This window comes from Oryctolagus cuniculus, chromosome 1, assembly GCF_964237555.1.
Source record: "Oryctolagus cuniculus chromosome 1, mOryCun1.1, whole genome shotgun sequence".
NCBI classification, from domain to species: Eukaryota; Metazoa; Chordata; class Mammalia; order Lagomorpha; family Leporidae; genus Oryctolagus; species Oryctolagus cuniculus.
Window position 1 is genome coordinate 184,142,336 of NC_091432.1, and position 12,005 is coordinate 184,154,340.

The window sequence follows — 12,005 nt, forward strand, 5'->3', positions numbered from 1 at the left end:
AAAAGCCCATGAGAGTGTTTCAGGCATGGAAAGCCAAGACACTCTGGCAAAAAGATCTCTGTGAGTGAGATCCCAGTGGAAGGAACAGGTCTTCAAAGAGGGAGGTGCCTTTCTCTGAAGGGAGGAGAGAACCTCCACTTTGACTATGACCTTGTCTGAACAAGATAAGAGTCGGAGAACTCAAGGGGCTTCCATAGCCTTGGAAACTCATGACTGGTGCATAGGGAGATTGCTGATGCCATAAACAGGAGTGTCAGTTTGTAAAGTCAACAACAGGAGTCACTGTGCACTTACTCCTCATGTGGGATCTCTGTCCTTAATGTGCTGTACACTGAGGCTTAATGCTATAACGAGTACTCAAACAGTATGTTTCACTTTGTGTTTCTATGGGTGTGCAAACTGTTGAAATCTTTACTTAATGTACACTAAACTGATCTTCTGTTAAAAAAAAAAAAAAAAAAAAGAAACTATCAATTCCCAACTTGACTCTCACTGGGATTAAACATGACAATAGGTCTGATCTGATTTCATCATCATTTAAAAAAAAATCATCTATTATTTTTCACTTTATGTTTCTGTGTGGGAACAAACTGTTGAAATCCTTACTTAAGGTATACTAAGCTGATCTTCTGTATACTAAGATAATCGAAGATGAATCTTGATGTGAATGGAGGGGGAGAGGGAGTGGGAAAGGGGAGGGTGGTGGGTGGGAGGGACGGTATGGGGGGGAAAGCCATTGTAGCCCATGAGACGTACTTTGGAAATTTATATTCATTAAATAAAAGATAAAAAAAAATAATAAAAAAAAAAAAAAAAAAGAAATAAGCCAGTCCCAAAGGGACAAATACCATATGTTCTCCCTGATTGGTGACAACTGACTGAACACCAAAAAGGAAACCTCCTGAAGTGAAATGGACACTATGAGAAACGGTGACTTGATCCGCATAGCCCTGACTGTTAATGAACAACTTAATACATTTTCCCTCTTAGTAGTTTTTTTTTTTTGTCTGCCCTACTTAATATGACTGGTTTAATTCTGTGATTAATATACAGTTATTCATAAGTGTTGAAATTTAACTGAAATGTGATCCCTGTTAAACATAAGAGTGGGAATAAGAGAGGGAAGAGATGTACCATTTGGGACATGCTCAAGCTGACTTGCCCCAAATGGTAGAGTTAGAAACATACCAGGGTACTCCAATTCAATCCCATCAAGGTGGCATGTACCAATGCCATCTCACTAGTCCAAGTGATCAATTTCAGTTCACAATTGATCATAATGAAAGGACTAAGAGTCAAAGGGAGCACATAAACAAGTCTTTTTTATTTTTGTGGTATCTGTTGCTACACTTCCTTTTTCATCTCTGATTTTGTTGATTTGGGTATTTTCCTCTTTTGTTTTGGTTAATTGGGCCAATGGTGTATCAATTTTGTTAATTTTTTTCAAAAAACCAGTTCTTAATTTCATTTATTTTTATTATCTTGTTTCAATTTTGTTTATCTCTTCTTTAATTTTAATTATTTTTTCCTCCTATAAATTTGGGGTTTGGTTTGTTGTTTTCTATGTCCTTGAGATGTACTGATAGCTCATTTATTATTATTTTTTCAAGAAGACACCAATAAACTTCCCTATGAACTTCACTCTTCACACTGCCTTTGCTGTATCCCATAAATTTCGATATGCTGTATTGATGCCCTCATTCATTTCAAGAATTTTTTATTTCTCTTGATTTCTTGACCCACTGTTCATCCAAGAATATGTTGTTCCATTTTCATGTGTTTGCATATTATCTAGAGATTCTTGAGTTGATGATTTCCAACTTCATTCCATTGGTTAGAGAAGACACAATGTATGATTTCAATTTTTTTGAATTTGCTGACTTGCTTTTTGGCCTAGCATATTGTCTGTCTTAGGGAGATTCCATGTATTCATGAGAAGAATGTATATTCTGTACTGTGGGATGAAATGTTCTGTAGATGTCAGTTAGGTCCATTTGATCCATAGTGTCAATTAGCTCTGTTGTTTCTTTGTTGATTTGCTGTCAAATGATCCGTCCATTGATGAAAATGGGTTGTTGATTCCACCATTACTATTGTATCAGAGTCTATGTCTCCCTTTACACTCATTAATGTTTCTTCTAAATAGCCAAGCACCCTGTAATTGGGTGCATATACATTTGTTTTAGTCATCTCTTCCTGTTGAATTGATCTCTTAATCATTACATAGTGCCCTTCTTTGTCTCTTTTAAAAGTTTTTGTGTTAAAGTCTATTTTGTCTGATATTAGGGTGGGTACACCTGCCCATTTTTGCTTTCCATTAGCATGGAATATCTTTTTAATCCTTTTGCTTTCAGTCTGCATGCATCTTTGCTGGTGAGATGTGTTTCTTATAGGCAGCAAATAGGTGGGTCTTGTTTTTCAATCCATTCAGCCAGGCTGTATCTTTTAGCTGGAGAGTTGAGGCCATTTTAGGTAACTATTGATACATAACAACTTGGACCTGCCATTTTTTCCATAAATATTCATATTGTTTACTTTGGGTTTCTTTTGTACTTTTTTATTTTTTTATTTTTATTTATTTATTTATTTATTTATTTTTGACAGGCAAAGTGGACAGTGAGAGAGAGAACAGAGAGAAAGGTCTTCCTCTGCCGTTGGTTCACCCTCCAATGGCCGCCACAGCCAGCGCGCTGCGACTGGCACACTGCGCTGATCCGATGGCAGGAGCCAGGTACTTATACTGGTCTCCCATGGGGTGCAGGGCCCAAGGACTTGGGCCATCCTCCACTGCACTCCCTGGCCACAGCAGAGAGCTGGCCTGGAAGAGGGGCAACCGGGACAGAATCCGGCGCCCCGACCGGGACTAGAACCCGGTGTGCCGGCGCCACAAGGCGGAGGATTAGCCTAGTGAGCTGCGGCGCCGGCCTCTTTTGTACTTTTACTGGGGGATTTTCTGCTTTCACAATGATGGCTATCTTTCTGTTTTTCTGTAGGTAGCACATCCTTAAGCATCTTTTGTAAGGCTGGGTAAGTGGTGACAAATTCTTTCAATTTCTGTTTGTTATGGAAGGTCTTTATTTCACCTTCATTTATAAATGAAAGCTTTGCAGGGTACATTACTCTGCATTGACAGTTTTTCTTCAGTTAGCAGATGAAATGTCAAGTGTCTGGGAACCCTGAATTAGGTTTTAGCCATTCACATGAGAGACTTGAATTAGTTATCAGCCTTCTGAGTTTGGCCTGGCCCAGTCCTGACTGTTATAGGCATTGGGAAGTGAGCCAATAGATAGAAGATCAATCTCTCTCTCTCTCTCTCTCTCTCTCTCCCCCTCTCCCTCTCTCCATCCTTCCCTCCTTTCCTCCTTCCCTTCTGTCTTCTGACAGGTGCAGACAAACCACCTTTCAAGTAGATGAAAATAACAAATAAACAAACTTTTAAAAAAATCTCCATGGAAAAATGTATATTATGAAAAGACTATACACAGATTTAAAAAAAAAAATTTACCCCAAATTTAAATCTCATTTTCCATGAACTTGTACAGCATTCCCTAGGGATTTTTGGTAGCTCCAGACAGATAGTGAATGTGTGTTGTTTTGGATTAGAGCCAACTCACTTAAGCATGAGGGCCTGTCATAATCACTACCTATTCTGGGGAAAGTCTACCTTCCATTTTGGCTGAATTTCAATTGTCATTTTTCCTTTACAAGTAATGGACATACTTTTGGTATTCTGTATAGACTGGCATGCTCAGGTGACAGCTCTGTAATTATGCATAAAAAGCCTCTCTCCGGTCATTCTGGCCCCATCTAGCACAAGCAGGGCAGGCCTTTACAGGAACTAGTTTCTTGGTTGCTTTAACCATTCAACACAGAGAAGGAAGTTAGCAGTTAGAAGGACTTCGTTAGTGTTCACTTGGGTGTCGTAGACATAGCTTGGACTCTGCATTTCTATGTGATGATCTTATCTTTGACTCCCAAACATAAAGGATCCTGCCTGCAGAAGAGATTTTTTAAGAGCTGGAAGGAGTGAAGGGAGAGGTTGTCTGTTATATGGGACACTGGATCCATGGAGGTCAGCAATGTCAGTAGGTACACCAGTTTGGCTGTTTTTTTTTTTATTTTATTTGACAGGTGTAGAATTACAGACAGTGAGAGAGGTCTTCCTTCGGTTGGTTCACTCCCCAAATGGCTGGGACAGACGGGAACCAGGAGCTTCTTCCTGAGGGCGCAGGGGTCCAAGCACCTGGGCCATCCTCCATGGCTTTCCCAGGCCACAGCAGAGAGCTGGCCTGGAAGAGGAGCAGCCAGGACTAGAACCGGCGCCCATATGGGGTGCCAGCACCACAGGCAGAGGATAACCCTAGTGAGCCACGGTGCTGGCCCCCAAAATATGGCTCTTTTTGGTTGTACAGCCATTGTGTTAAATGTCTTGTGCCACCAGGGGGAGCTCTGAGTTTATTATCGGCACAATAGCAAAGATTGGGACTTTCTGCCAGGTTTTTTTCTCTTGATGCCTGACTCGTTAAAAAATGAATGCAGTTTTCTGTACTCTTGTGGGAGAAAATCCCTATATAGAAATAAAAACTTTCATGATTGTTCCCTTTATACTTTTAAAACATTCACTAGCTGAGTGATTTTGGGATAGTTCCTATAATTCTTTTAGACTTAGTTTTTTCTCTTGTAGAATAGCAATAATGTAAATGTGCCCACCTATAAGGTGCTTACTAAGAATATCAAATAAAATTATGTACAAAGGTGCTTAGCACAGTAAATGTTTCATTAGAATCCCTCAATGGGGCCAGTGCTGTGGCATAGTAGGTTAATACTCTGCCTGCGGTGTCAGCATCTGATATGGGCGCTGGTTCTAGCCCTGGCTGCTCCTCTTCTGATGCAGCTCTCTGCTATGGCCTGAGAAAGCACTAGGAGATGGCCCAAGCACTTGGGCCTCTGTATCCGCATGGCAGACCTGGAAGAAGCTCCTGGCTCCTGGCTTTGGATCAGCACAGTTCCAGCCATTGTGGCCATTTGGGAAGTGAACCAGCAGATAGAAGACCTTTCTATCTGTCTCTCCCTCTCGTTGTCTGTAAATTCTACCTCTTAAATAAATTAATAAAAATATTAAAAAAATGAATCCCTCAGCAAATGGCAACTGTTTTAAAGAATAAATAATAAGTGCCCCAAGTGACTAAGGGGCTCAGTACTAAGAAAAGAATCTGGCCAGTTGCATATATTGTCCAGGAGATCAAAGAGCTCCTAGAAAAGCTTTGTTTTCCCATGGAAAAAACTAGTGCCCTCCTTACCACATCTGAAAATCCCTTTTTCCTAGGCCTTGCCTTCTTTCCCTTTGCTCCTGGCTATACACTTTGCCTAAAACTGGACTTAATCTGTTACCCTGTCTTGGATTTGGTATTAGTGACTGTGTGGCCACAGAGATGCAGTGCACAAGGAAAACCAGATAGGATATTTCCGCAATTCTATCCAAAGACAATGGGGACCAGAATAGATGTAGTTTGTTGACATAAACGATCAAACAAGAAACCAAAAACCTCATTACAACAAAACAAAACTCTAGTGGTGGTGGGGATACTATCCAGTTGGCTAGATAGGATTATTGTCATTCTGGTGCTTATACCCTGATAACAGAGACTGTCAGTTATCCTGGGAGACCCACATATTTTAGCTGTCCCATGAAGAATGATATAACGCACTTAATGGTCATGGAAGTGCCCAGGATCTTGCCCTTAGCCTTGGGCACACACAAATATTGAAATATCCTGCCAGAGGGCCAGAGCATCTCTCAGATAACAGTGAAAGATTGGACTAAACATCTTAGCTGACATATTCTTCTGGCTGCCCTGAGGGCCAACCAAATTCTAACGTTATAGCCAGAGAACCTGGAGCAAAGTACAAACAGTGGGTACTCCAAGTTCTAATCCCTGAACACCTGCTTGCCTCTTTCTTTTCAGTCCCATAAAGGTTAATGCCACATTTTTTTCTTCTGTTAGGTTCAGGTCCCCCTATTGTGTCTTACCTTGTGTAGTCCATGTGGCTCCCTTGGATTTTTGAACTCCTCCAAGGCATGGTCCAGAAACAATGCTATTAGGCAGCACATTTTACAAACAATATGTAATAAGTGCTCAGCTTTTTAAAATATGGATGGTTACATAAAACAAGTTGAAATTAAAACCAACATGTTGACTTTTGTGATATAAATAGTTTATTTTACAAAATAAAATGTTAAATAAAGAATAAAATACTTCATAAATTAATAAAAGAATAAACATACTTCTTAAGTTAATAAAAAATTTAAAGTCTTGTATTGTCCTTTCACATGCAGTTTATGAGCTGGCAGTCACTCCAGGTACCTCTGTTGGTTGACAAATTCCTGATCATTGCCGAGTTCCAGAGGCAGAAACATCCGTTTTAGAGGTAATCTATGAGCATGATGATAAAGGAAAAGTTCCTGAAGATTTCCAACTGGACTATTTTCCAGGCACAGTTGCTATACTGCTTGGTCTCCAGATAATCCATGATCCTCCAGTAATAGCTCTTCAGGCGTAGATTCATTCTGATGCTCTCCAAGGTTACCTTTTTGTTTATTTTGCTCTTCAGATGATGAATCTGCAAATGGGTTTCACCAAGAAGGTTCTCAACAAGGGTCTCATTCCAGCCAGTGCTAGAGAAATTTTTTCTGAAAATGTCAAAGATGTTGTTGAGCATTTCAAAGATAACCAAGGTGGTGTCTTCTTTCTGGAGCTGTTGTGGTTCCTTAATCTCCTTGGGGACTTTGAAGTTTATCCTCTCATTGAGGCAGTCCTCAGTCGTTCCATTCAACTGGAGCAGGAGCTTCGCACACGTCAGACTTCCGTGCCATAGTTGGATCTGAAGCGAGTTGTAGCTCATGGATAGAGCTGTGGTGGAGAAGCACAACAGGAGAGCGATTTGAAGGATACACCTGTTGATCATGATGAAAACAGGAGCAGTGTCGCTTACTACCCGTGTGCTGGAGCAAAGACTGCCAAAGTCCACAGTCTGCAGCGAGAGTGGCCTCTATCCATGAGTATGGGCTCTTATATGGGATGGTCTTTTCTATTTCACAGGAATTTCCCACTTTCAGTTCTCCCTTTCAGTTTTCCTATGTCACTTGGATCTTTGAAATTCTTTTTATTTAAACTCCTATTTTATTATATATATATTAGGGAAAAAGATAGTGCAAACTGTGGGTACTTCAAATGTTTTATAAAGTTTCAATTAATTACTAAATCAAAGAGAAAAATAAATAAGAGGACCTGGAATAAAGAAAAGGAAAGCAAAGTATCTGATAACTCAAGAACTCAAAAACAGCTGAGAGGAATTAGCTGAAAAGCCAATCAGAAGATAGCAGCTCGTAGTGGAAACGTATCTGCAGGTTATTGTGTGAGTACATGAGAAAAGTGCAGTAAATTGTTGCAGGCAATGGCATAGTGGAAGGTAGGAGAAATTTTCAAAGCCAATCAGCCATAGCTCCCTTTGGGATATGGGCCTACACTGAGGAGAAATTGCTACAAGTAGAATCACATTTGAGCTGAGGACAAACAAAAGAGAGGGGGAAAGGGACCACCAGGCCAGTGTGGGAGTGCACAACTAGGAAAGTGAGCTGCCATGATTTTGAGTACTTCATAAAAGCAACAGAAGAGGGAGCTCTGTCAAATTAGGAAAAAACACTCTGAATCTAGACGCTTGGGAGAAATTAACTCCTATTAAATAAAACAACAGAAAAGTACTCAGTGGGACTCTCATACAAACTTTTTATTAGAAAAATTAGAAAAAGAAGTGGATTGATATCTATAAAAATAACAAAAACATTCTAGGAGTAATGCATATAAACAGATCAAAACTGTAACCTACCATTACCAAAGGGGTTTAAAATTTTAGTAATATAAAACAACATAAATAGGAATTGGAAAAACTCAGAAATGAAATAAGATATATAGGAAATAATTCTAAATAAAGAAAAATTCTCTATTTTACTAAGATATAAGTATCATCACAAGAAATGAGAAGTTTGAGGGGAAGCTGATGATGGAGAAAAGCTTCAATCTGGGAAATAAGCAACTCAAATCCAACAGTATATAAGAAGTAGTGTATATTGATCAAGAGGAGTCATTTCCAGCAAAGTGAATATGGTTCAATATTATATAGCCCATAGAAAACTATAGGGTACAGATTACAAAGTCAAATGACACAAATCTAGAATAAAATTGGAGAATATTAAAATAATATTGGAGTAAGGAATATATTTTTTTTTCTTTTTTTTTTTTATTTTTGACAGGCAGAGTGGACAGTGAGAGAGAGAGACAGAGAGAAAGGTCTTCCTTTGCCGTTGGTTCACCCTCCAATGGCCGCCGCGGCCAGCGCGCTGCGGCCGGCGCACCGCGCTGATCCGATGGCAGGAGCCAGGAGCCAGGTGCTTTTCCTGGTCTCCCATGGGGTGCAGGGCCCAAGCACCTGGGCCATCCTCCACTGCACTCCCGGGCCACAGCAGAGAGCTGGCCTGGAAGAGGGGCAACCGGGACAGAATCCGGAGCCCCGACCGGGACTAGAACCTGGTGTGCCGGCGCCGCTAGGCGGAGGATTAGCCTAGTGAGCCGCGGCGCCGGCCAGGAATATATTTCTAAGAAAGATATAAAACCAGAGGCTATAATAGAAAATATTTATAAATGTTACTATAGAAAAATTATAAATTTTAATATGAAAGAATCATGCAAAGATGAAGAGCTATATTAAAAACATTATAATACACAAAGAGAGATCATTTTCTTCACTTAAGAAAAACTTCTAACATTAATAAAAGTCTAATAGAGAAGGTTATATATGGCTAAATACAGGAAAATAAATGTCACAGAGCAATAGTTATGAATTCTGCTCATATTATTAAGAAATGCAAATTGTTCAAAATCACTGAAGAGTTGTGACCAACATTCACTTCTGCCTCCATAGAGAAGAACCAAAACATCCAATAAACACAACTGCATTTCGAGGTGAGTACCAGAGAGAAAACACTGGAACTTAGCAAGAGAATAAAGGAAACCCTGTCAGACATGGAGATCTGGGATGACAGCATACAAAGAGGAACAATGTTAACTAGCAACTGTAATTCTGGTCCCATGGTGGGAGGGATCCCTATTTCAGGGGGAAGGGTAAACAGGAGAACCTCAGCAGAGCCCAGCTCCATGGGTGCATTATGCTAGTGAGCCCAGCTACAGAAGAAAGCCACAATCATCACAAGCTTGGGACTTAGTCAGGGGAGCTAATTGGAGTACATGTGGTAGCTTTGTTTTGGAGAAGGATCTCACATCATCTACCCCATATATCTGAGAGCACAGGCTGTGACAGTGTTATGCTATCTTGGAAAAAGTGTCACTGTTGATACCCATATTTCCCTAGGGAACAGAAATCTCTGGATATCTCTATCCTTGGGAAGCCGCAGACACTCTACCACTTTAGCAGAAATACTGCAGCTTCCATATCCAGCTAGATCCCTCAGAACAACTGTGACCCAGCACCCTAGCCCATGCAGCCCTCTGAACTACAAGGGATGAGGTCCAGAACAGCAAGGTTATCCTGCCTTCAGGGCCCTAGAAGTAGGGGCACTTGCCTCCACAAACTTGGGAACTGTTCTTCCCTACTTTCTCTCCTTCTCCCACCACGTGGAACACTGCTTGCTCCTGCTTGACTTTCACTTACTAGGACAGCTGATCAGGACTCCCATGACCTCAGCCCTATTCCCAAAGGCTTCTGTCCCATCTGTGGAGTCATGGTTAAGACTGTATGCAACCCCAGACCTCAGGTACCTTCTAGAATTGTGTGCCCCATTTGGGTTTCTTGTCAGTAGAACTCCTGAAAACACATCACATTCCCACAAGTGCCACTGTGTCTGGGGTCCCATCCCCACCTCCTTGGGCTGCTGGTATGGCACCCCACTGATACTTCAGGTTGGTGAACCATCATTGCCATGGTTTACTGCCAGACTGCTTCTCCCTTCAGAACTTCAGGCTGGTGTTCCTGTAACCCTAGCCCTCAACCACACTACCATCAGTTGCAGCTGTGACCTACTTCACCCTCACAGGACGATGGGCTGGTGTTTTCACCACCTCAGCCCAGTGGATTGCAACCATGGCTGTATATCTTAGACTATTGCCAGTACCACTTCCATGACCTTGACCTCACCCTTGTGGACTGATTAAAGGGTTTGAATCCATCCCCATTGCTTTAGGTGGCTGCTGGGAACTAAGATGGCCTAGTATTGGATCTCATGCTCCATCACCACTATCATGGCATTCCATTTCTGGACTCGCATAACTCCACAGGAAATGAGGAATGATCATATCCCACCACCACCACTGATTAAAACAGAAGCTACAAAGAGTCTTCATTACATAGTTATTAGAAATAAAATGGAACTTAGTAGCTGAACCAAAATTCAGACACAACTTCAGGAAAGGAGCTTTTACCATGAAATCTATCCTGTAAAAGTGCCAGACACAACTGATCCATAAATAATGTAAATATCAGCATAGAGACACAAGAAGTATGAAAACGTAAGATAAAAATATGCCTACAAAGGAATACAATAACACTTTAATAACAGACTAAATAAAAAAGGGATTGATAAAATACCTGTTAAAGAATTTAAAAACTGATTATAAGAATACTCAAAGAGATTTTTGATAATTCAGACAGCTAGCCAAATGAAATCAGAACCACGTGTGATATGAATGAGAAATTTGGCATAGAGGTAGAGATCTTGAAAAAGAACTAAAAAGGAATCTTGGATATAAAAAAATCTAACAAATCAAACAAAAAGTACAGCTGAAAACATTAACATAGATAACCAGAAAAAGCAGTATCTGAACTTGAAGACAGGTCCTATGACCTATACAACTCAAAAAAATAAAAGAAAAATAAAGAATTAAGACAGTCACTGAGACTGCTGAGGCATTATTAATTAAACAAATACTTAAATTTTGCTAGATAATTTAAGAATAGAGGAGTATGGGCATAGGAAGCTGATTCAGCTCAAAGCTTTCCCAAGTTGAAGAAACAAATGGACCTCCAAGCACAAGACTCATACGACTCTAAATAAACAGGACCAGAAAAGATCCTCACCACTACATGTTATAGTCAAACTCTCAAAAGTACAACACGGGAGCTAGTGCTGAGGTGTAGTGGGTTAAGCCACTATCTACAGTTCTGCCATCCCATATGCGTGCTGGTTCAAGTCCTGGCTGCTCTACTTCTGATCCAGCTCCTACTAATGCACCTGGGAAGGCAGGAGGTGCATGCTATACTCACATGAGAGACCTGGATGTATCACCTGGCTCATGGCTTTAGCCTGGCCCAGCTCTGGCTGTTGCAGCCATTTGGGGAGTGAACCAACAGATGGAAAATCAATCTCTTACTCTCTCTCTCTCTCTCAATCTCTGCCACTCCTTTTCTATAACTATGACTTTCAAGTAAACATGTGTCAATTACTATACATAGTGAGAGATAGGGATCTAATTTCTTCATATATACATCCCGTTTTACCAGCACAATTTATTGAAGAGACTATCCTTTCTCCTATGCATGATCTGGGCATTTTTGTAATAAATCAGTTGGCTGTACATACATGGATTAATTTCTGCACTCTCTGCAAGACTGTCAGGCATCCCCAGCCTCCTAGTATACTACAGGCTCTGGGGATCAAGCTGCCTAGGCAGAGTTGGCTCTGAGAACATCCGCCTCTCTGTGGACTGGACAGGCTGGCAGGGCAGGGCAGAACCTCTGCACCCAGCAACTGGAAGCCTTGTGTGCTGAAACTGGGGCGACTCTGTGACTGCACAAGAGCGCATCTCCCACCACCTCACTATGAGACCTCTGCGCCTTCTGAGGCTGCTGTTGTGGCAGTGGTGTCTGAGTCTCCTTCAGTTGTGTCAGTGGTACAAGGTATGCTCCAGGAAGTCAAGGAGCAAGGAGAATTACCA

General features: G+C 41.0%; 1 protein-coding gene across 1 annotated transcript; it reads right to left on the reverse strand.

The window, feature by feature from the left end:
* Positions 1–6,423: 6,423 nt before the first annotated feature.
* Positions 6,424–7,011, reverse strand: IFNB1 (interferon beta 1). The gene has a single exon (XM_070065973.1). The coding sequence runs from the start codon at positions 6,964–6,966 to the stop codon at positions 6,424–6,426; it is 543 nt and encodes a 180-aa protein (XP_069922074.1). The 5' UTR covers positions 6,967–7,011.
* Positions 7,012–12,005: the final 4,994 nt, after the last annotated feature.

What these genes read in the sequence shown, in the direction of transcription:
- IFNB1 (XM_070065973.1), bottom strand. Translation starts at nt 6,966, where the DNA reads ATGATCAACAGGTGTATCCTTCAAATCGCTCTCCTGTTGTGCTTCTCC.